The sequence below is a fragment of the Mastigoproctus giganteus genome, chromosome 13 (assembly GCF_048544385.1).
Source record: "Mastigoproctus giganteus isolate SK-2022 chromosome 13, ASM4854438v1, whole genome shotgun sequence".
Taxonomy (NCBI): domain Eukaryota; kingdom Metazoa; phylum Arthropoda; class Arachnida; order Uropygi; family Thelyphonidae; genus Mastigoproctus; species Mastigoproctus giganteus.
This window is the reverse complement of record NC_143587.1, coordinates 111932732-111956750: the sequence shown is the minus strand read 5'-3', so window position 1 is coordinate 111956750 and position 24019 is coordinate 111932732. Positions and strand designations below refer to the sequence as shown.

Genomic DNA, 24019 nt, shown 5'->3' with positions numbered 1-24019 from the left:
ATGAACCCTTTTGAGGGCACAAAATTCCAAGATGTAATTTCGGACTTCTACCCACCACATAAAAAGTGTTGATCTTTAAATATTACTGAAACCAGAGCATGAAGTCTCCGGGTGCAAAAGAAGAAGAAACCTTCAATTAGCCTACTTGTCGGCAACATAACTTTGCCAGGTGAATTTGCAGGCGAATGAACACGAGTTAATTTTAGCCCATTTCGGTCGACATTTTATTTCACTATGACGTCACCCACGTGTAATTTCATGTTGCTGAGCAGTTCTCTATGCTGACAGTGACGTAACTTTACACTCGCGTTTATTCTCAGTCTACGACCTGTGAATGAACGACAGCACCTGTTTCAAAGCATCGTTTAAAATTGCAGTACAAAAAAGTACAGACCGTGATTCATTTTTCCTGTAAATATAAAACATCGTCACTTCCGTTTAACATAACTCCTTTTCTTAGAGATTCCCAATGGTCATTAGTCATTTTTACTCTTCTTGTAGCCAAATTTAGCATTATAGAAATCCCAACAATTTGATCGTAACATCGCGATATTAAAAAGTGTGTGTGTGTGTGTGTGTGTGTGTGTGTGTGTGTGTGTGTGTGTGTGTGTGTGTGTGTGTGTGTGTGTGTGTGTGTGTGTGTGTGTGTGTGTAATTTCTGTAATTTCTGAGAAATGTTACTACTATATATATTTCTTCGGTAATAATGATATCAACCTGTGATCTTGTTAACTGTTTTTAACAGATACATTTTATATATTACCCACATTTTTCCTATTTTCTTAGTAAACTCCGATTTCAAGAATTGATATTTATTCTGCTTCCTAATGTATTCTGATTACAAACTATCCAAATGGCGCAACGTCCATTTTGATAAACAAATTCCCACGCTTTTATTTTAAAATTTAAACGTGAAAATTTTTATTCGGTTATATTTAACATTTCTGATCATATTCCAATCATCATCTAGTCTAACTACGACGTCGAACTTAAGAATATCATTATAGTAAACATCGGCATGTTACCAAAAGCTACTGGCAGCTGCAAAAATATCAATTTTATTGGGATGGTTTCGTTTTTTGTTTTTTTTTTTACTGAACTCGCAAAACAGCCATACAGCAAAAATAGTGAATAAATAAAACAATAATATACGAAGTACACACAGCAAACACACGATTTAACTGATCTCAATTTAACGGACTTTGGAAATAACAAGCAGCATCCACTGAACCAAGATTTCGTCCGTGCGGCACCCCAGTGATGTAAATGCCATTTGGATGGTATTTACCATCAGTTAAAACGTCTTATTTAACAATGAAGCGGTTTGGTTTCACAGCCAATGAGGAGATTGCTCTCGATTTCGTTTATTAATACTGTACGGCACAAGATAAGCAGATAGAAAAACCGAAATTTCGTATGAAGCACTTTTGTTCTCTTTTATGATCAGTGAAGTAAATTGAAATGCTGTACCTAAGTCGTGTTGTCACTTTCTCTTGTTATGCAGAAACTGTAAGCAAAACGAAACCAATGTATCCTGCACTCTTTACAGGGTTCACATTGCAGAGAGTGCAGTAGAGCAAAGATTTACTCACCTTTCATCGCTTTGCGAAAGCCTACCGAGCATGTCAAACATGAGCAGGGAGTCATCTGAACCTCCAGCTAGTTTATTCAAAAGGTCTTCAAACTCTGAATAGGCTCCAGTCAGAGTTTTCACTACCGCTATACAACACTTAGCGTCGGCGAATTACAACAATTTGCTTCAGAGAATTCCACGTTTAACGTACAACACGATTTAGTGGACAGGCATTATCCCTATAGAATAAAACGAAAATTTACGAGAAATAGAAATAAAATAAGTTAGAGATAACATTATGCTGTTTGTTTTGGATTTATTAAAGGTGCATCTGGGACAGCCATTCTTTTATTTGTTTATTTTTAATTTGAATTAACAGGAAAATGAAATGGCACTGTAAACATGAGCTCTGAATAAACATGAGCTGACGTAATTGATAATTTTATGCATACCTTGACGCCTATTAAGGTTTCCAGTGATGCCAAGGATTGATGATAGGACTTGCAACTTATTGATAATATGAGTTGAGTGGGTGAATCACTTTCCTGAACTATCCGAAGTTTTCAATGGCTGAAGAGCACCTAAAATGGTCTAAATCAGCGGTTACCAAACTGGGGTCTGCGGTCCCCTGGGGATCCGTAGACCAGTTCCAGGGGTCCGCGAAACAACCATCTAGAACTGGTCAAATTATTCGTTGTATGTATAGCAAATTGATGATTAATAAAATTATTATATATTTATGTAAAAATAAGATAGAAAATAAATGCTCAAAAGCATAATTCCTTATGGGATACAATTAAAACAATGCCTATTACGCTACATACGTAGTTCAAATTTATGGGTTAACTATGGTGTATTTACACCGATATTATATAGTAAAAATAAGAATAGTGTTCAGTTGTTTTAAACATAAAACTTTGAATTTTCTTTTCAGAAAACCAAGTGTTCATACATATAAAGGGAAACACACACATATATATAGCTTCAAATACATGGTGTTTCAAAAATGATGGTCAATAATTTAAAGTTGAAAAGTACAAACTAAAATAAGAAAAAAAAGGTCCCAGTGAACATCGGGCTGCAAATGTACCGTTTTGGAGATAATGCACATTTTCTGTTAAGAGCTGCCACTGACTATGGGAGCACTCTGGGAGGGTAGTCTGTGCTGAGACCTTGTACACGCTGGATATAGTAGGGGTACAGTAACTGGCGATGTAAAATTCGCCACACACTACTATGACCAGTACACGCTCTTGCAGAGCAACCCTCCTTGTCTAAATTCTTGGATTTCGTTCTGTTCTTTCTAACACCCTTTCCTCAACATCAGGTGTTATGCTTCTGGGCCTACCTGCTCTTACTCCATGTGCGAAGCGCCCATGTTCTCTAAGGCGTTGGCGTTGATGCACCCTGATTAATGTGCGCCTGTTGGGCTGCCTTCGGCGGGGAAATTCTTCTTGGTACAAACGTGCAGCCTCGAGTGCACTGCCGTTGGCTTTACCATACATGAAGTGCATGTCAGCATACGCTTCGTTGCTGTAACCTCTTTCCATGTTGACTATCCTGCATAGCACGCGTTCCTTGAGTGGACCGGGGTTCAAGCCCGTGGCTACTATATACGATTAAATAATTTACGATAAATAAATATTTGTATTGACGATTTATTGTAAACTCTACTGACTTGGTTGTCGTGCCGGAGTATAAACAGAAAATTTATTTTATGCCTGCTACGTCTCAGAGCATTTAGAAAGGTGAAAGGGAGAGAATGAGCATAACCTAACCTAAACTAACAAGTCAGTGGTGGATCCCAACTCTGTACAGTTCATTTTGTCAGCGGTGGATCCCAACTAGAAATGTGCAATATCTCGAAAACGATTCACTTAAGGACCCATGTTTACTAAACTTTTTTTGCATATTGTAGTCTGTACAGTTCACCTTTAAATTATTGAACATCACTTTTGAAACACCCTGTATATAGGGAGTCCGCGAAGTTTTTTTCATTTTTGAAAGGGTCCGTAGATAATAGTTTGGAAACCACTGGTATAAATTATATCAATTTATTTCGAGTATGGCTCTCGTTTTAAAACCTCATTTAGAATTAATGAAACATGAAAAGGGACATTACGTGGAATTCTAATAAATTAATTCAATAAAGCATGAAAAACACTTTCTCAGTGTAAAATAAAGAAATTCAGTTTACTTAATAACTTATGACAGGTTACTAAACCCAATACCTAGTGCACTTAGTTACTGAATACAAGTTGATTATGTTTCTGGATCTACTATGAGATACATCATCAAGCCAAATGTAGGGTAGACTCTACAAAATGTTCATGAAATTTTACTATATTATCAATTTAAAAATTCTTATTAATTAGCAATTTTAATCAGAGTTTAACGCGATCCTCTAAAAAGATACTCAGAGAGTATCTTTATAGAGGATCGGGTATTTCAAAAAGTTAAGTTATTAATGCAGTGCCGCTGGGACAGAAGGTATAAAAAGAAAAAGAAAAAAGAAAGAAAGAAATATTCAGTTTATACTTCAGCACTGTGGAAAAGGCCTGGGTATTTCAATCCAGGCCTTTACCACACAGTGTGAGAGAGGACTGTGACTTCTCACACTGTGATTATAACTAATGTACTACTTTCAAGTGAAGACATTTGTACAAACATAATACACGATAAAGAGAAAAAAAATCGCGGATAATATCATAGGAACCGGCACAATATTATCAGAGTATAGCCGATGCGCCAAGAGCAGCATCCATGAATTAGGTCCTTGTGGGGGATGGGGAATGGTCAGGTCTAAAAAAAACACTACCTTTTTCCTGAAATATAGTGTAGCAAGATGTTAAACAAAGCTTTCAACACCCATATTTTCAGTCCTCGTTCTAGTCCTCCTAGATTCCTCTGCCAAAGTCCTTTCCCCCCATGAACATATCAATGAATTCTCATTAAAAAAAATAAATAAATAAAACTCCACAGAACTTCACTCCCTTTTCTCTCTCACACCCCTTCAATACGTAATTCGTTATTTTTTAATAATAAACAAAAGTTACTTTTATTTGAATTTATATATAAAATACGACCTCTAGAAATATTTTTATTAAATTTTCAAATTTGTTAACTTAATTTTTATTTTATCTTTGTTTTCTAGCGGTGACTGTTCGCTATCTTACGCAGCGTTTCATTGGAGAGTACAGCTCACAGAAAGGTAAGTTAGTGGCGCCATCTTCTAGTACTTTATCTAACTTAAATTACAAAAAAGGATACGCCTGAAAAACCGGATGATGTTTCAAAATTCGCTAAATAAAACATACATACTTATTATCATTAACTGAAACATTTTATAACTGTTAACAAATTGAATGCTATCCACATCATAAAGATCTCTATAAAACATTATAAATCAATATTCTGTAAAACCGCCAAAACACTTTACTGTATATTTTGATTTGATAATTTATTTATCCCTATTTTGTGTTACAATTGTTGGGAGATAACAGCAAGAAGGGAGGGAGAACACATAAGCCAGAGGCTTTTTAGGGGGTGTTCCCTTTGTAAAAGATAACAATAAAAACAGATCTTAAATTACACAGGTGTCATTTAACAGATACATCATAAATAAATCAGACATGTTTCTACATTCCATTACAGAGACCTTCGAAAACCAACCACATATGTCACGTGGTTAACAACAGTACTTATACTTACATTATGAGTACTTTTACAATAACAAGTATGAAATAAAAAAAATTATGAAATAATTGAGTAGAGTGTTACAAACTTTTTGACAGCTATTCCTTCAACTTGTTTACATAATTTCCAAACTGGTATGCATTGTGGAAAGTTCAGGAGTTGAGTGGAAGGTGATTTAGAACAGACATCCCTGGTAATGTGTTCAGTTAGGTGCTTCTTGAACCTGTTTAGTGAAATGGCATTTTTGATATTTTCAGGAAGATTATTCCAGATTTTTGCGCCTCTGTATTTTATATTTTTCTGACCTATGGCTTTTCTAAAAAGCAGAACCTTCAGGTTCGCTTCATTTCTTAAATTATATCTTATTCCTTCTTCTTCTATTGTTATAAAAAAGGATCTGAAGAGAGGAGGAAAGTTTGGTGTTTTCAAAGCATTGTAGATAAAGACCGCCTCAGCTTTTTGTATCAGTTGGTAGATGCTCAAGAGTCTCGCTTCCTTATATCTCGAAGTCACCGATGCATTCCAGGAAAGGCCAAAATTGAACGAACACATCGATTGACAACTGAATTGATTCTCGCAAGGTTATCGTGACTGGTCGTACCCCATGAGATGATTCCATACGTGAAGTGAGGCTGTATTAAGGAAAGGAATACTAGTCTGAGAAGGGAAGGAGGTACCCAGGCAGACGCTCGGGCGAGTATTCCTGCTAGTGACGAAGTCTTCTTTCGTAAGGTGATCATTTGTTTATCCCAACTCAGCTTGTCATCTAGCCAGATTCCTAGAAACTTGGTATCATTCACCCTTTCGAGTTGTTTTCCTTTGTATGTTATTTCGAAATCAATATTTAATGATTTATTTTTCGTCCTAAACATCATATATTTGGATTTTTCTGGGTTTAGTATAAGCTGATTCTTTTGTAGCCCACTATGCATTTCAGAGAGCAGGGCACAGATCTTGCATTGAAGTTGGTTAGGGTCTTTATCAGTGATTAGAATGGCATACGCTACTAGGTGGGAAGATGGAAGATGAGAGAGAAATTCATTAATGTAAAGAACAAATAGGATAGGTCAGAGAAGTGAGCCTTGAGGTACTCCCCTGGTGAAATAAGAAATGTCTGAAAAAAGACTGGTTTGTTTTAACGACAAATGGCCTATCAGTAAGGTAGTCTTCAAGAAGAAGCTTAATTTTTCCTCTCAAGCCAAGATTGTTGAGCTTGTTGAGTAGGAAAGGCCGCCGTAGCCTAGTGGTCAGGCGCGCGGGTGCCTAAGTACACGTGCCTTGAGTGACCGGGGTTCAAGCCCGTGACTGCTGAATACGGTGCTGTTTCTTGTATTCTGTCTATCTTGTTAACTCCTCTGACTGTTTGGTCGTCCCGGAGTATAAACAGAAAATTTATTTATTATTTATATTATGATTTATGCAGTGGAAAGCTTTTGATAGGTCGAGAAACAGTGCTATTGCATAGTGACCCTTTTCAAGACAGTCCGTGATCCTAGAGCAAAAGTCAAAAACTGCCAGGTCAGTGGATCTTTTCGAACGATAAGCTTACTGTTGTTGATGGATAAGCTGATTGACTTCCAGGAAGCCCATGAGTCTGCCGTGAAGAATTTTTTCGAATAATTTTGCAAAAACTGAGAGTAGAGCTATTGGACGAAAATTGTTGATAGAGTTACAATCTTTCCCCTTAGGAACAGGAACAATGCTTTTTTGAATTGAGACGGGAATTTACCAGATTTAAAGGAAAGATTGTAAATATACTTCAGTGGTGTTAGAATTGAGTTAAGGACCTTTTTCAGCAGAGCAGGAGATATTTCATCAAAGCCAGGGGCTCCCTTTTCTTTTAATTGATGTCCTGCTTCTAAAATCTCTTGATCTGAGAGCGGAGCGAGAAAAAACGAGCTCCTCACTGAGTGCTTGACAGATCCTCTTGTTGCATTATCTCTAGAGTCAACTTCGTGTTTAAGAAAGGTTATTCACACTTGAGATAAAGTGAGTACAGAAGGTTGCGGCTTTTTCCTGGTAATCTGAGATGAGTACCTCGTTCTCAACTACATCTCCAACGTAGCTCTGTGATTTCGTTTTCCTTCCAGGTAGTAGCTTGTCCAAGACTGTCCACTTTTCCTTGCTTGTAATGACGCCTTTAAGTTGGGAACTATAATATTTCCTTTTCTCCGACCTAATACTGTCGGTGACTTTGTTTCTGTACGTTGTGTATTTGTTTATGTCCGCCTCCTTTTCTGTTTCTCTAGCAATTCTTGCAAGTTTGTCCCTTTTCTTTAGCATGTTACAAATTTTGTTTGAGATAAATGGGCATAATTTCCGTCTTGGCCTAGTGGTCTTTTTATTCCCTGGGATCCTGATGTATGACGCGCATTTTTCGTAACTATTTAGGATATACTCAAAGAAGAAGTTCGTCGCAATTTCAGGATCATCTGTAGTAATCACCCCATCCCACGAAGACTGCTGGAGATCATAACAGAGCTGATTGAGAGAGACTGGAGTCACAGATCTGTAGGTGTGCATGATCTCTTCCACAATTTCTTCATTTTCAATTACCATTAAGATGGGACGATGATCAGAAATGGTTGTATCCAGTACTGCATAGGTTAGTGAGCATTCCCCAATTGCGAAGTCAAGAAGGAAATTGTGAGACTCTCCCATTCTAGTCGGGATAATTCCGTTAGTCAGAAGAGAAAAACTATATGATTCCAAACTTCATTTAGTTTTAAAAATTTTATATTATTGCTTCTCTTCATAAAATAATAATAATAATAAATAGATAAGATAACAAAATAAATAAGAAAACATAGATAGACAGAAAACAAAGAGACATTTATAGTTTTCTCTCGTTACGAGTGGTCACTGCCTGATGAGTGTGTGTGTGTTAAGTGCCAAAGCAACCGGGGCTATGAGGCGTCAGTATAATGTCTTTAAGTAGTGTCTATTCCGGGGTTTCTAGATTTTCCTATTTGCCAGAAGAAAAATCCGAATTTCCTGCAGTGGGTGGACACTAGCCTGAGATCGACTATTTCAGCCACACTCTCTACTGAGTGTCGTAAAAATTTCAAATCTGCCTGTTCAAAATTAATTCATATTTTTCAGAGTTGTAAGCAGAAATATGAAAAATGTGGATACATTTTCGCTCTTCACCTGTAGAAATTAATGGATTTAGTACTAGACAGAGGAGAAAGAAAGGAAGGAGGAAATCTCAAGAAGTTAAGGCTCTCTTTTTTATCATAATTAAACTCATTTCTAAGTTTTTCCCTTCCCCCCCCCCTCAAACACAAAAGTAATTACACTCGTGTAATTACTTTTGTGTTTACTAAATACCTAGAAGCTCACAAAAGCAGATAAACTTGTCTCAGGGTAGTAAAATTTTAATATGAAACCTTGGAAGCACCCAGCATTCAAACGCTGGCTTTCAGGAACGGCAAACTGAATAGTATGAATCCATTCAATATATACTGTACAGTATTAAATACTGTACAGTATATATTGAATGGATTCGTACTATTCAATTTGCCGTTCCTGAATTTTGCATTATCTTTTCAAGTAATCAGAAGGGGCAGTATTTTCTTGTTTGCCGAAAGTCTTCATCACCTCCTATTGTACTATAATTTTATGATAGGTGCATCAAGACATTGGATTATACACGAATCAAAAAACTCACCCTAGCCTAGCAAGGGAGTTTAGTGACTGAGACAAGATTTATTACATTACACCTTTCCCCAGATCTTAACAGGCACTCTCAAATTACTCTGTTCCAAAAATAACATGGGTATCTTCAGTAGCATGATTGTCCCGTCTGACTACCCTCTCCTACAAATGATAAACAATCAGAATGTTAGTATTTTTGTGAACTGCATATTCTAGAGAGAAACAATTTCATTCTCTAATCTAAGTAACATGATTTAGAGGAGTGCTTCTCAAAGTGAGCGATATCGCCCCCTGGGGGGAGCGTTTGAATTATCCATGGGGGGCGTTAGGCATGAACAGGGGGACGATAGGCCATCAACTCTGCCAGGTAACGAATCTTTACTACTAGCATACGTACGTTTCATAAAAGATGAAAAGTTGAACGAAGAATTATTATTTGCAAGATATCTAGAAACGTATACCAAAGGCGAGTCTATATTTCAGGTTACTGAAAAGTTTTTTAAAGACAGGGAAATTCCACTTACAAATGTATTGCTTGTGCAACGGATGGAGCACTATCAATGATTGGCCGTTACAAGGGTTTTATGACTTATAATGCTGTGCCAAATATTATTACTGTTCATTGTGTCATTCACCGTCAGCATTTAGTTGCGAAAAAACTTGGTGATCAACTGCACAATTCTCTACAAACTGTTATTACTGCTATAAACAAAATTAAAGCACATTCTTTGAATGATCGTATATTTCGAAAGCTTTGAGATCAAAACAGTGAAGATTTTGAACGATTGCTACTTCACTCCGAGGTTCGGTGGCTGTCAAAAGGCAACTGTCTCAACAGATTTTATGAACTCTTTGATACTGTTATCGAGTTTTTTGAAGATAGGAACAACGACCTTAGTAATGACCTCAAGAAAATGAAAACTGATATTGCTCATCTTGCAAATTTATTTACTAGATTCAACTCAATGAACTTACATTTACAAGGACAAGATGTAACTCTTATTAAGGCGAAATAAGAGTTACTTATTTCGCCTTAATAAGATAAATAAATAAATAAATACAATAAATAAAATAATGCTCAAATTTGAGCATTTATTTCAAAATTAAAGCCTTTTATGCGCAACGCAGGACGACGTGAATTGTATCAATTTCCAAATCTGTTGGAAATAGAGAAAAAAGAAAAAATAGCTGATAAAACTCGACTAACTTTTTGTAATCATCTAGAAATGTTGCACAGAGATATGCAGGAAAGGTTCGAAGATCTCCTTAATTTGAAAATTCCAGATTGGGTTATAAATCCTTTTTTAAATAATGACGATGGTGAACGTTTTGTAGCAGAAGAATTGATTTAGTTACAAACTAAAGCCAAAATTTCAAAATTCATATCAGGAAATTTGGTTACAAAAAAAAAATCCCTGACCATTATCCTGAATTGTGGGGAATTGTAAAAAAATTACTTATTTCTTTTCCAACATCATATTTAGTCGAAACCGGTTTTCAGTGCTGTATCTGAATTGCTGACAAAACAAAGAAATTGTCTGGATGTTGTTAAACGTGGCGATTTACGACTTCTATTTACAGATATTAAACCTAATATTGATAAGCTAATAAATCACCAAGCTCATCCATTGCATTAAATATTAAAATATAATTAACTATTTCCATTAATATCATGACTTATTTATGTAATTAACTTTAATTTTTATGACTTAATTTAAGTGACTATAACTGACTTTATTTATGTAGTCGTAATTTTTTACGAAGAAGGAATAAAGTGCAGTAAATAATTTTCTTTATAATTCACACATACATGCAGGGTGGTATTTACATTTTTGGAGGCAAACAGACAAATATTCATTTTAGTTATTTAGCTTCACTTTATGTTGGTGGGCTTTTTTTTAGCCCACCAATATAAAGTGAAGCTAAATAACTAGCTAAATAAAAAGCCCTGGCAAGGGCTTTTTTTAGGGGGGCGGTGATCCAAAAAAGTTTGAGAAGCACTGATTTAGAGGTAAGGAAAAACATCATGCACAATTAAAAATATGTCACTTCTAACCAAATATACGTCATGAAAAATGCCAATAAAATTTTGAAACTTGAACGGAACATTAACTGTTTTTTATGACGCAATAAAAACTTAACGTGGAATCTGAAAACTATCCTCAGATTTTGAAATGTTCAAGATTTTACTGGACACGTTTAATGCAGGATAATGCATAAAATATCAACATTATTATATAAGAATGGATAGAAGTTCATGATATATTTAATTGAAAAGCCTGAACGGGATAGAATTAGTATTAAAAAGTTTAGGGCTCGTGCCCTCTAGACCAGTGGTTTTAGAACTTTTTTTAATAACGGCACCCCTAAGTAATTTATTTTATTTTGTGGCACCCCTACTCAATTTTTTTGCCTGTTAGATCCCAGTGTGTGTGTGTGTGTGTGTGTGTGCGCGCGCGTTATTAAAAATATGTTATATCATAGTTATTATAATAATATAACTATAAACAAAATTACAATTCAAAATACAAATTATATATACTTATATAATAATTTTATTCTTTATATAGAGATACTAAATAAACGTCAATTATAGATCACCACAAAATTAAAAAGATACCGTACACCTTTTTATAATGAAATAAATATATGAATAAAAAAATCAGTTTAAGTAACTTAAACCCAAATTACGTGGCACGCCTGGAATGTACAGTGTTGTTGCGGCACCTGCACTCCGGTTCAAAACCACAGATCTAGACAATGCTGCATACCCCAGATGTTTAGAGTTAAGGAAAAATGCAAACTGTCAGAATTTTTCGACAAAACTCTCCACCTTTGACTGAATACAATGTGGACCATGAAAAAATTTTTATAATAATAAATAATTTCTATAGTACACAGCTAGTTTATGAAATATGGAGAAATGATGGCATGGAACACAGAAAGAATATTACGGAGGCTAATAGACATTTCATTCGTTCGCATAACCCCACACCGAATTTGAACTATTAATGTTCTTAGCCTAACTGCCGATAATCATAAAGATAATTATTTCTATAATAAAACTTACATCTATTGTTATAGAATAGACAAACCGCTCGGAAAAAAATATATGTTTATTTGTTTCTATTTTCTGGTGTTCATAGGATTGTGAAATTCTTTTAAACTTTTCTCTTCTGCTCAATCCAAAGATTGTTGACTTTTTTTCGTCTTTAAGAGAAATTTTTATGTTAAGCTTTGCATAATAAGAATGGCATGCATAAGAACTGTACGTATATACTATTAAACCATATCTGATGCTATGGCAGGATCTAGTTTATCCATATACATCTGCTGTGAAAATTAGACTGCGATGCGTAGAAATATCAACACGAACATACAAGTAGACTGCAGAATATTTTAGGGCTAAAGCCTCAGGTTACGTAGAGAGTTAACTGACGTACAAGTTAGTGCAACTGCATCATTTCTGTACGTAGCCAACAACTCAAGTAGTTATAAATTAGCATCATTAAGTATATCTCATATTGTGAATACCTTCACAACGAGTTGCCATGATATTGCACTACCTTGAATAAGTAACGCTTCACCATAGTAGAAGACTATTGTTACTTATTATCAGCGGATACCATCACCCATACGGCACCGTTTCGGAGCTTATTGGCTCCTCATCAGTGGGTGGGCGGTACCCTGGTGTTGAAATGATGACAACCCAGTTGCGAAATAACTCCACAATATGAGAGATGCCTGATGGCGTGGGGTAATTTAGACTGCAGAATAGTTTAGGGCTAAAGCCTCAGATTACGTAGGGAGTTAACTGACGTACAAGCGTTACTTATTCGAGGTAGTGCAATATCATGGCAACTTGTTGTGAAGGTATTCACAATATGAGATATACTTAATGATGCCAATTTATAACTATTTAAGTAGTTGGCTACATACAGAAATGATGCAACTGTATAACATAAGATAAAATTCATGATAAACCAATATAAATTATCTAATCAATGCAATTTGTAAAAAATCGAAAGATTTTTTACTAATTTACGATAGAGAGAGAGAGAGAGAGAGAGAGAGAGAGAGAATATTGGTGCACACACATATATATATATATATATATATATATAGAGAGAGAGAGAGAGAGAGAGAGAGAGAGAGAGAATATTGGTGCATATGTGTGCGCGCGCACAACACTGTTTATTCAGTGCAGTTAAAAATTTGCCAGTAAAACAGTCCAAGGCGCTTTCAAGGAAACTAGACTATAAGCACTCCCTTTTCAGAGGGTGCTTTTCATTTTTAATCAATATTTCGTCAGATGACATTGATTTTTAACTTTTTTTTTTTTTTTTTTCAGTGTTTATGGAGCAACGGTTTGTATATAAGTTGCTCTTTTGGCACCTACAACGTTTTTTTCTTAAAAAAGAATGAAATGTTTTAAAAATATTTTTATTAAAATAAACATACCTTGTGTATTACTCTATAAGTGTGATAAAACAACATGAAAAAAAGTCATACAAATAAATTCAGTATCAAGACTTTTCTGAATTTATTAGATGATTGTTTTCTATAGCAGTATGTTAGAGGGGCAACGGGAGAAAACAATACTCTTTATCTTATTATCAGTAGTGACTTTTCATGTATTAAGAATATCCAGATAAAGGAACCAATAGGTGGCAGTGATCATAATATATTTAGGTGGCAGTGATCATAATATATTTATGTGGGGTCTAAGGGAAGATGTAAATACTTCGATTTCAAGAAAGCTGTTGATACTGTTGCACATGGAAGACTGCTGTACAAATTGGAGACGTATGGCATTAACGGTAAGGTGCTACAATGGATAAAGGAATGGTTGAGTAGGAGATGACAGAAAGTGGTAATCAATGGACACTGCTCTTCGTGGACAAATGTTATTAGTGGAGTTCCCCAGGGTTCGGTGTTTGGCCCACTGTTGTTTTGTATATTTATCAATGATATTGATAAAGGTATATCAGGTTAAATGTCCAAGTTTGCAGATGATACAAAGTTTGGCAGGATTGTTAACGACAGTAAAGACAGTACGCTACTCCATCTGGATCTAGATAAGTTGGGCAAATGGGCTGAGAAGTGGCAACTGAAGTTTAACATTGACAAATGCAAAGTACTGCATAAGGGTAGCAATAACCGAAGAGAAACGTACCAACTGTGTGGTACTACACTCAGGGAAGTGGAAAGTGAAAATGACCTGGGAGTAATTGTGCAGTCAAATATGAAGTTCGCTGAAAAGTGAAGACGGACTGCCAGGGCAGGTCATGGAGTCTTGTCAATGATATATAGGAATTTTGCTAGCAAGGACAGGCCACACCTAGAGTACTGTGTACAGGCCTGGAGGCCTCATTTTAGGAAGGATGTAGAGTTGCTAGAACGAGTACAAAGAAGGGCAAGAAGACTGGTGAGGGGAACAAAGGGGGATGCTGTTTCTAAGACGGGCTTAAGTTCTGCAAATTGCAGCTCCCGGAAAGTAGGCACCTGCGAGGTGATCTGATTGAGGTGTATAAGGCCTTGAATGGGTTGAGCAAGCTGAATGCTGATGGGATTCTTCCTCTTGCTCAGATTAAGAACTTGAGGGGGCATAAATTCAGATTGAAAAAAGACAGTTGTAGAATAGATGTGCGGAAATTTGCCTTTAGCCAGCGGGTAGTTGATTGTTGGAACATACTTTCATCCTTTGTTGTGGAAGTTGATAGCCTAAATAAATTTAAGGCTGAGCTGGACAGGCATTTGGAACGAATGGAGGGGTGAAATTGGAAGGTATTTTTTTTGCCTGATGCTGCATAAGCTTGCTTTCTTGCATCGTATGCCTCTACTAATGCTAATATTACTGTCAAGGGTAAAAGAAAGAGGTATTTTATTTTTCATAAAGGTGAAAATTCCCTTCAGTGGAACCAACTGATGAAGTCACCAACGGCAAATTCTAAATGGGAAGCATTCAGAGAAGTAATCGAAGAAGCTACGTAACCTTTTTATACCAACTAAGAGATATTGTTCCGGGTTTAGACCTAAATGGATGTCAGATGAACTGTTGAAAGTGGCGGTAGAGAAGAAAATGCATGGGATGATTATAAATTATCAGGGGACACAGAAACCTACAGCAAGTACAAAGTAATATGTAATCAAGTTGCTAAGGGGTTAGAAACGCTAAGGCAGATTGTGAGAAATCTGTAACTAGAAATGCAAAGAAAAACAGCAAGGAATTCTTTGCTTATGATAACACTAGAAGGAAAAGAATGAACCACATTGGCCCAATAGATATGAATAGCATAACTACTGATGATCCTGCTCAGGTCGCTGAAAAACTGAATAAATATTTTGCATCTGTATTCACTTGCGAAGAACTTCTTAGGGACTGGAATACCAACGGTTCAAGAGTAATAACTGTGACCTAGATGGTTTTGTGATAACCAAGAAGAAAGCAAAAGAGACATTGTTGAACCTAAAAGTAAATAATCCCCTGGGGATATCTCCATTTGTATTAAAAGAAGCGGCAAAAGAGATAAGCAAACCCTTAGCCATAATTATGAAAGCATACTTGGATTCAAAGGAAATCCCTATGGATTGGAAATGTGCCCCCAATTCACAAAGGGGAAAAACAAGTGGGAAGTGAGCAATTACAGGCCTGCAAGCTTAATTCTGTTTCAGGAAAACTAATGGAGTCACTAGTTATTATTTTCTTAAATTTAAATTTATTTTATTCTAGTTAAAGAGAAGTTACACCATTATTAAGGGTGGATAATGAGAGTAATCAAGGTATACTACCGCAACAAGATCTAGAAAAATTAGGCAGATGGGCTAAGAAGCGGCAATTGAAATTTAACATTGAGAAATGAAAGGTATTGCACATGGGCAGCAGTAATCCCAGAATAACATATCAACTGTGTGGTACAGCATTGAAGGCAGCAGAGAACGAAAAAGAACGTAGATAACTGTGAAGTCACACATGTTCTCTGAACCGTGTAAACAGATAGCCAGGATAGCTAATAGAGGTCTGTCAGGGATTTACAGGAAGTTTGCTAGCGGGAATAAGGAGGCGATTATCTTGTTATACAAAGCAATGGTTGGGACATACAAAGTTATACAAAGCAATGGATGGGACATCTTGAGTACTCCATACAGGTTTGAAAGCCTCATTTTAGAAGGGGGGAAAAGCTTAACCTTTTCAAACTGCAGCGTCTGGAATGTAGGTACATGCGAGGAGATATAATTGAAAAGTTGAAGGCTCTGAATGGACTGAATAAGCTAAATGTTGAGATGTGCTGAAATTTGCTTTCAGCCAGAGGGTAACCGATTGCTGGAACAAACTACCACCTAGTGTGGTGGAAGTGGGTAGTTTGAATAAATGTAAGGAAGAATTGGATAAATTATTAGAGAAGGTGGACAGGTGATGTGGAAAATAATTTTTAGCTGATACTATATAAGCTTGCTTCCTTGCATAATTTGACAACAATAATACTAATATTAAATGTATTGTTAACATAATAATAATAGTATTTTCATTAATGAAATTTATTAATGCCATGTTAAACACTCATACACAATGATAAAAAAAAACAAAAAAAAAACATGTCCGTATGCAATCACAAATAGTTAGACTCTGAGTTGTAAAAAGTGGCCTATTTATCTTCAAAGGCTCCAGTTAAATATAAAAAAATGTCACTTGCATCGGAAACGATTTCTACGAAGTAAAGCACCATGAAAGATTCCTAGAATTTAGTCTTTATGATTCCTTTCTCAAAGCCAAAAATCAAGAGAAGGAGGGTTATAACAGGATTTTTAACTTCTTGAGACCTTAAAAAATGCAATATAAGCGGAAAACCGTTCAAAAGTAAAGTACTGCAGCCGTTTGTTTGTTTGTTATTTGGTTTTTAGGAGCATTAGCAACTAAGGCCATATTGCTCCGAGGACATGCGGTGGTCATTCCCTGACCTTTCCGCATCCTCCGTATTTGGTGGTCACGGCACTGTAGCCGTTAAAAAAATTCATAATATTTGTATTGCATTGGACAACAAGAAAAAAACGTTAAAAGCGGAATAGCGTTATGAGCGGGAGTGTTATTGAGAGTTTGCTATTTCTATTATCTAGGCTATATAGCTTTTGCTATATGAAATATCAAAAAATCCATATAATTAGAATTTTTAATTGCAACTTTGTAATTTTGGTGAGACCCACTCACCCTAATTACTAAGAAAGCTGTGAATTCTGGAACCCTATTCTTCCCTAATTAGAACTTCTGGAAGTCTAGCCTAAGCTGTAGGGTCCAGAATTTGCTATTTAAAATACCAGAATATTATTGTGGTATTCAAGTAGAAATTAGAAAATTAGTGAAAATAATAATTCTTTATTTTTACAGATCTTCTGTACTGCTCTCAAATGCAACTGGATAATGTTCTTTATGACCTTGAAATCTTGGACACGTCAAGAGACCAGGTAGGTTCCAATTTTCTGTTTACCACTCAGAGAGCATTCGTTTCAATTTCAGAATCAACTTTCCTCATTCTTTGACGATAAACATTTTCTGTTAAGCAAAGCCATCTGAGGTGATATACAGGAACATATGAGTTTACAAGAATAATGATTTATAGTTGGAAGACACGGGAGGATATGCAACGGAAACAGAGATCAACTGTTACATTTTTTGTTTTTGCTTCTACATGAAGCAATTGATAATGTAATGAAGACAAAATTCACGTATATGAAAGGTTATTATTTTGTAATTCTAGACAGACCACTAAAAGAACCGTAAAGTTCATATTAAAATTCTAATTTATAAATTATTTTCACAACAATGTACTGTCCTTCCACGTGTGGATGAACTGTAACGTCTAAAAGGGTTGATTATAACAGATATAAAATGATGGGAAAATTAATACGATCTTGGAGGTTTTGCTAGCAAATATCTTTATTTTTCAAAGGATTATTCAATTCTTGCAACAAAATCATACCATCATAACTTTATCAGTGTGTCACTAAAATATTTTACTGACCCTAATCCAGCTGTTTCTACATTTTTTTTTTTTTTAAAGAAATATAAAAATAATTTTTTTGTTTATATTCCGGTACGACCACCCAGTCAGAGGACTTCACAAGATAATAAGAGTACAAGAAAAATCACCGTATTCAGCAGTCACTCAAAGCACGCGTACTTATGTACCTTCGCGCCTGACCAGTCAGCTACGGCGGCCGGCTACATAATCTCTTCTTCTGGTCATTTTGGTCAACTACTGTCTTCATAGTGTTTGTTACTCTATCGCTTTTAAACATGCACACAGTCTGCGCGGTAGCACAGTGTTATCATCACCGACAACGGGTGGAAGAAGACCGGGTTTGAATCCCGTCGATGACGCGATGAATTTTAATGGGCTTTTTTCACTCCGTTGCTGAATTAGTTAGTTAGTCGCAGGTGTAAATAGCAAGGTTTTTTTGTTTCCCAGAAACGGGGGTTTTTTCATCCAGCAAAACAGGAAAATCAACCAGAGAACACGCAATTTACAGACCTAACACATATATAAGAAATTAAAGGTGACTCTAATATAATAGTTTGAGATTTTTTTTAAACACGTTCACAGTAATTACAATAAAAAAGGGAATTTAGAACTGATCCCATGCATTAGTACCCCAATATCATATTCAATGCTATTTCCAATATCTTTGAAACGTTAATTTTCAAGTTTCTTAATTTCTTCATCCTCGCCCATCAGCATTCAGAACAACCTGGACTCGTCGTGACACAGGCTCAACAAGGAGCAGAATGTGCTAGGGATGCTGGTCCATTTAACCCAATTACTTCCCACAGCTGTTGCAAACTCGATGGTTACAGATCTCTACTCCCAAAAGATAGTTCCGTTTTATCCCACAGATACGACGATGTCAGATGAACTAATGAGACTCGTGGCAGAGAAGAAAAATGCATGGGATGCATATAAATCATCAGAAGACACAGAAGCTTATGGTAGATATAAGCTAGTCTATAATTAAGTAACAAAGGAGGTTAGGCAAGCGAAGGCAGATTACGAGAAATCTTTGGCAAAGGATGCAAGAAAAGCAGCAAAGACTTCTTTACTTATATAAACGCTAGAAGGAAAGGGATAAATCAAGTTGATCCACTTGATATCGATGGTTCGACTGTTGATGATCCTGCTCATCAAGCTGACAATTTGAATGAGCATTTTGCATCTACAGTCACACATTAGGAATTCTCTAGGGAAGTGGAGGCCAGACGTTTTTCAAGCTTTAACAGGAAGCTAAATGATTTTGTAATAGCTAAGAGGAAATTGGAGGAATAACTGTCGAAGTTAAACATAAGAAAGGCACCTGAGGTAGATGGGATCTATCCAGTTGTATTAAAGGAGGCGCAAAGAGAGTAAGCAAATCCTTAGCCATAATTATGAAAGCATCATTGGACTCAGGTTAGGTCCCCCACGGACTACAGATGTGCAAATGTATCCCCAATTTACAAAGGGGATCAAAGGGTGACACAAGTAAGTACAGACCTGTTAGTTTAACTGTTCCAAGGAAAATAATGGAGTCACTGGTTAAAGAAGCATTGCAGGATCATCTAGACAAGACTGCAGAAATAATTCAGATACAGCATGGGTTTGTTAACGGAAAGTCTTGTCTGAAAAATTTGATTGGATACCATGATGATTGATTGGTCAAAGGAACTGGATGCAAAAAATAATTTTCATATCATATACTTGGATTTCAGGAAAGCTTTTGATACTGTTGCACATGGAAGACTGCGGTACGAATTGGAGCAGTATGACATTAAGGGCAAGTTGCTACAATTGATGAAAGGGGGTTGAGTGGGAGACGAAATGAATGGTAATCAATGAACACTGCTCTTCATGGACTAATGTTATTAGTATAGCCCCCCCAGAGTTCAGTGTTGGGCCCATTGTTGTTTAGTATATTTATCAATGATATTGATGAAGGTATATCAGGCTTAATGTCCAAGTTTGCAGATGACAGAAAGGTTGGCAGGGTTGTTCATAACACTAATGATAGTATGCTACTGCAAAAGGATCTAGAAAAGCTGGGCAGATGGGCTGAGAATTGGCAACTGAAGTTTAACATTGACAAATGCAAAGTACTGCATATGTGTAGAAGTAACCCAGAGAAACGTACCACCTGTGCGGTATACTCTCAAGTAATTATGAAAGCATCCTTGGATTCAAATTTTTATACTCCGGCACAACCACTGACTTGATGGTTGTGCCGGAGTATAAAAAGAAAATTAACCTGTAGAAAGAACCCATTCAGAGATGGATATACTGCAGCCATTAAGGGATGTACCAGATCGGAAATAATTTTCAAATGGTGTTGCCCTGGTATCAAGCGGTTCAATAAGAACCATGTAACTAATAAAAGTAGGCACAGACTCAATGTACGTGCTAATCTTGATAAATATAAACAGTCACTATTCCTTGATATATGTCATGTATTTGATTTTGTTCATTCCGATCCTGTTTAAAATTTCTACCATGGTATATGTGTCGCTTTACTTAATATTCTTAACAACTGCTTAGTAGCCATCATTTATCTGTTGTTGTCGAAGGTAAGGTTTCAGTTCCTTTTAAATTCCTCAGGATTTATTTATTTATTTATTCAAGTAAAGGAAAAGGAGAAGTTACATCTACCCCTACACAGCAAACATTTTCTAGGAGGATAAACATAACAATAACAAATTAACAATATATACATTAATATAAAAGATACAGCTGAAATTTATTACAGCAGGCTAACGCAATATTCAGGATAAATTTTCTAAATAAATTCAACATCCCTCGAAGCACAGTGCGAGAGAACAGGCAAGTTGTAGAAAGCTGTCCGGAACAGGAGAGGAGTACAATTTGTCCGCAGACACAGAAGCCTATGGAGAGCGGAGTAAACTTAAAACAACTAAAATTGCAGTACTGTATTGTGTGGGTATCCGCAAAGACTTTTGATCTGTATGGCTTGTCGACGCAAGGGTTAATATTTAGGTCGTTCAGGAGACCAATCTTGATTGCTGGAAACATGACTGAGCGAGCTGATTTGGTTGAGGGCAGGTCGGATCCTAGATGTTTGATGATTAGTTGCTCTTCTGTTATCTTTGGGTAGAATGATGAGCCTATTGATGATGGGAGCATCAAGTCTACCCGAAATAAAGGATTCTCCTTTAGGCTCTGGTCTGCTTACAATATATGTAAACGCGTCCACCTATGTATATAATATCAAGGTTTCCGGGCTCAACTACGATGTGTTATAAACTCCCATTTGAAATGTTTCCATGAGTAAGATGCATTCACTGGTTTCCAAAACAGAATTATAAACATCTAAAGTTCGACGTCGCCGTTAGATGGGGTTGTGACTGGAGTGTGGTCAGAAATCAAGTATAACTGAATAACCTGAACAGTCAGAAATCAAAAACTATGAAAGCAGGTAGATATGTTGAGACATCAGAAATAAGCACATTAACACAATGAAATAAAAGCACCGAAACGTGACTATAATATACTTTGAACCTTTACGTGGACAGCATTTATGAAAAGTACTGTATTGCATGTTTAGGCCAAATTTCCACCAATAAGGATCTAATATGCTTAGTCCCAACACCAGTAATATAAAACTCCAGTGAGAGAATGCTGGTACTTCAATTCCAGTTTTCCAATTCGAAATTTCATAGTGTGTGTGTGTGTGTGTGTGTGTGTGTGTGTGTGTGTGTGTGTGTGTGTGTGTGTGTGTGTGTGTGTGTGTGTGTGTGTGCGCGTGTGCGCGCGTACGTGTTATTATTTGGATTTAGAGTGATCAAAAATTTGTACTCGTGTTACTTTTGTACGTACAAAGCACGACTCACGTTTGCATTTTGCATATATTTTTTTTATGAAAAATGTAAGCTAACCGTCTTTAGCTCGACCATAGTAGGTGACGGAAGTCATATATTTGTTGACAAGTTAACTACATATACAAATTCTATCTAATCACCACATATCAAGAGTGAGGCCAGAAATACACAACAGTTTTAACATCTTCTTTATATCCAGATATAACATTAGTAGTAGCAGAAGAACCAAAATGGCATCTCCTTCTACTGCGAAATCGTTTGAATAAGATGATTCAGCTACAGGATCTTTCGGCTTAAAATAAAAACACAGTCGAAGCATTATATAACGACCCCCCAGGGAATGAGAAAACGATCGTTATATTGGAAGGGCGTTATATCAATTGTTCAAAAATCGCATTAGGTTAATGATAAAATGCTGATAAAGGCGGCCGCTTCTGCAGAAAGCTCCTTTTTTAGTGGTTTTTAGTAATTTTAAATAGCTTTTTAGTGCTTTTAATTTTATATTTTATCGCATTTTATTTTTGTTATATACCATCTTATTTCATTTTAATTTTATTTTAATATACAGTCAGTATGTGAATTTTTGTTTAATAAAGGCATTTTATCGATTTGAGTCAGTGTTTAGCATCATAGATGAATCAAAATGAGAAATCAACCACATAGGACGTTATAACGTGTGGGACGTTAAAAAGAGGGTTGCTATAAAGAGCTTCGACTGTATAAGCCAAAAAGAAAAATAAATAATAATATAATAAAATCCCCATTATATGTTGCTAATTATTCTACTAGGGCCGGTTCTAGACGTGGGAGATCGTCCGCTGTTTCAAATTTTATGAGACCCTCAAGAGCTTAGCAAAAAATATATCGTTGAACGGTGTTGTCCCCCACTCCCCTTAGTCTACATCCCAGCCTCATACTTTGGAATTGTTAGACTCAGGCTCACTTCTGTATTTTAACACCGTTAACGTTCAAATCTAATATCAATGTCTATACCAGCGTTTCCCAATTTTTTTTAGTCACGGAACACTTTTCATCTCACAATATATTGACGGAAAAACACATATATTTACGGAACACTTACGAAACACAAGTTTAGCGGAGCCAAAGAACTGTTTGTAATATTTTATTACATACGACGCACTGTGCATCAGGAGCATCTTTATTTACAACATATGTAAAGCAGAAATTCAAATAACTATCATCATTCTTTCGTTTTGGTCTTTTATTAGTTAGTTCTTATTTTTTCACTTTGAATTTTTTTTGGGGAACAAAAGGCTGCGATTGTTCATCCTCACTTTGAAGTGTGACAATATTGTGTTCGTTTTCACCGACCACAGTTGCACTACTAGAAGTACTTTGCTTCTCGTTTTAAAATTCCTTTATTCAATCACAAATCCATGGTCATTTATTTTAATAATAGTTTATTTATTTATTATTTATTTATTTATTTATTATTTATTTTTTTTAATTTTTAATTACGATTTTTCACGGAACACAGTTCGAGAAACACTGGTCTATACTATCACACCACAGCTTCAGATAATTTTTATATAATAATAATTATTATTTATAAAGGTACAGTGGAGTTATATACAGCGGTGATCGTAAAGTAGCAAAACCTAATACCACGACATTTTTCTTAGAAAAATGCAGTGTATTTACAGAAGACAATATGCCAATACATTACTATATCATTCTAATACATAGTGTTGTGCATATGCTTTTGAACCTCTTTCATTGTCCATTTGTGTAGAAAACATTTTAAAACAAAAATGTTATTCACAAGTTCAAAGCCTGTTCATTGCTAAATATTACTTACGATTCATTCTTATGGAAAATGTCACAAATGCGCACAGGTGACATTCCAGCTTTTCAGTTTGAAATAAACTGACAATAAAACAGGATCAGAGGAGTTCACAAGAGAAAAAGAATGCAGAAACACCACAGTATTTAGCAGTCACGTGTTATTGAGCCACGATCAAATAAAAGGCGTACACCCTCACGTTTGACCACTCGGCCACGGCAGCTGTTCTACCCCTCACCGGTCGTTTTCGTGAGAAACAACAATCAATCCCGTTCACCATAGCGCTCAGTAATGAAACACTGGGTAAAATTCGCCAGCGGCTGTTTCAGACATCACGAAAATCGCCTAGAAATTTTTAAAAATCAATGCAGATCTTAAGCCAGTTTTCCATTAATTAAATTTTCCCATCCTCAGAGAGAATGGGAAAATTTAA

At 36.0% G+C, this 24019-nt stretch overlaps 1 protein-coding gene across 1 annotated transcript in view; it reads left to right on the top strand.

The window, feature by feature from the left end:
• The window catches only part of LOC150076364 (ras-related and estrogen-regulated growth inhibitor-like protein A), a 43343-nt gene that overhangs the window by 14254 nt on the left and 5070 nt on the right, over window positions 1-24019 (top strand). The window contains exons 2-3 of the mRNA XM_090388030.1: window positions 4728-4784; window positions 17310-17386. Of these exons, the coding sequence (XP_090244156.1) occupies window positions 4728-4784; window positions 17310-17386 (134 nt within the window). The remainder of the gene's footprint in view (window positions 1-4727; window positions 4785-17309; window positions 17387-24019) is intronic.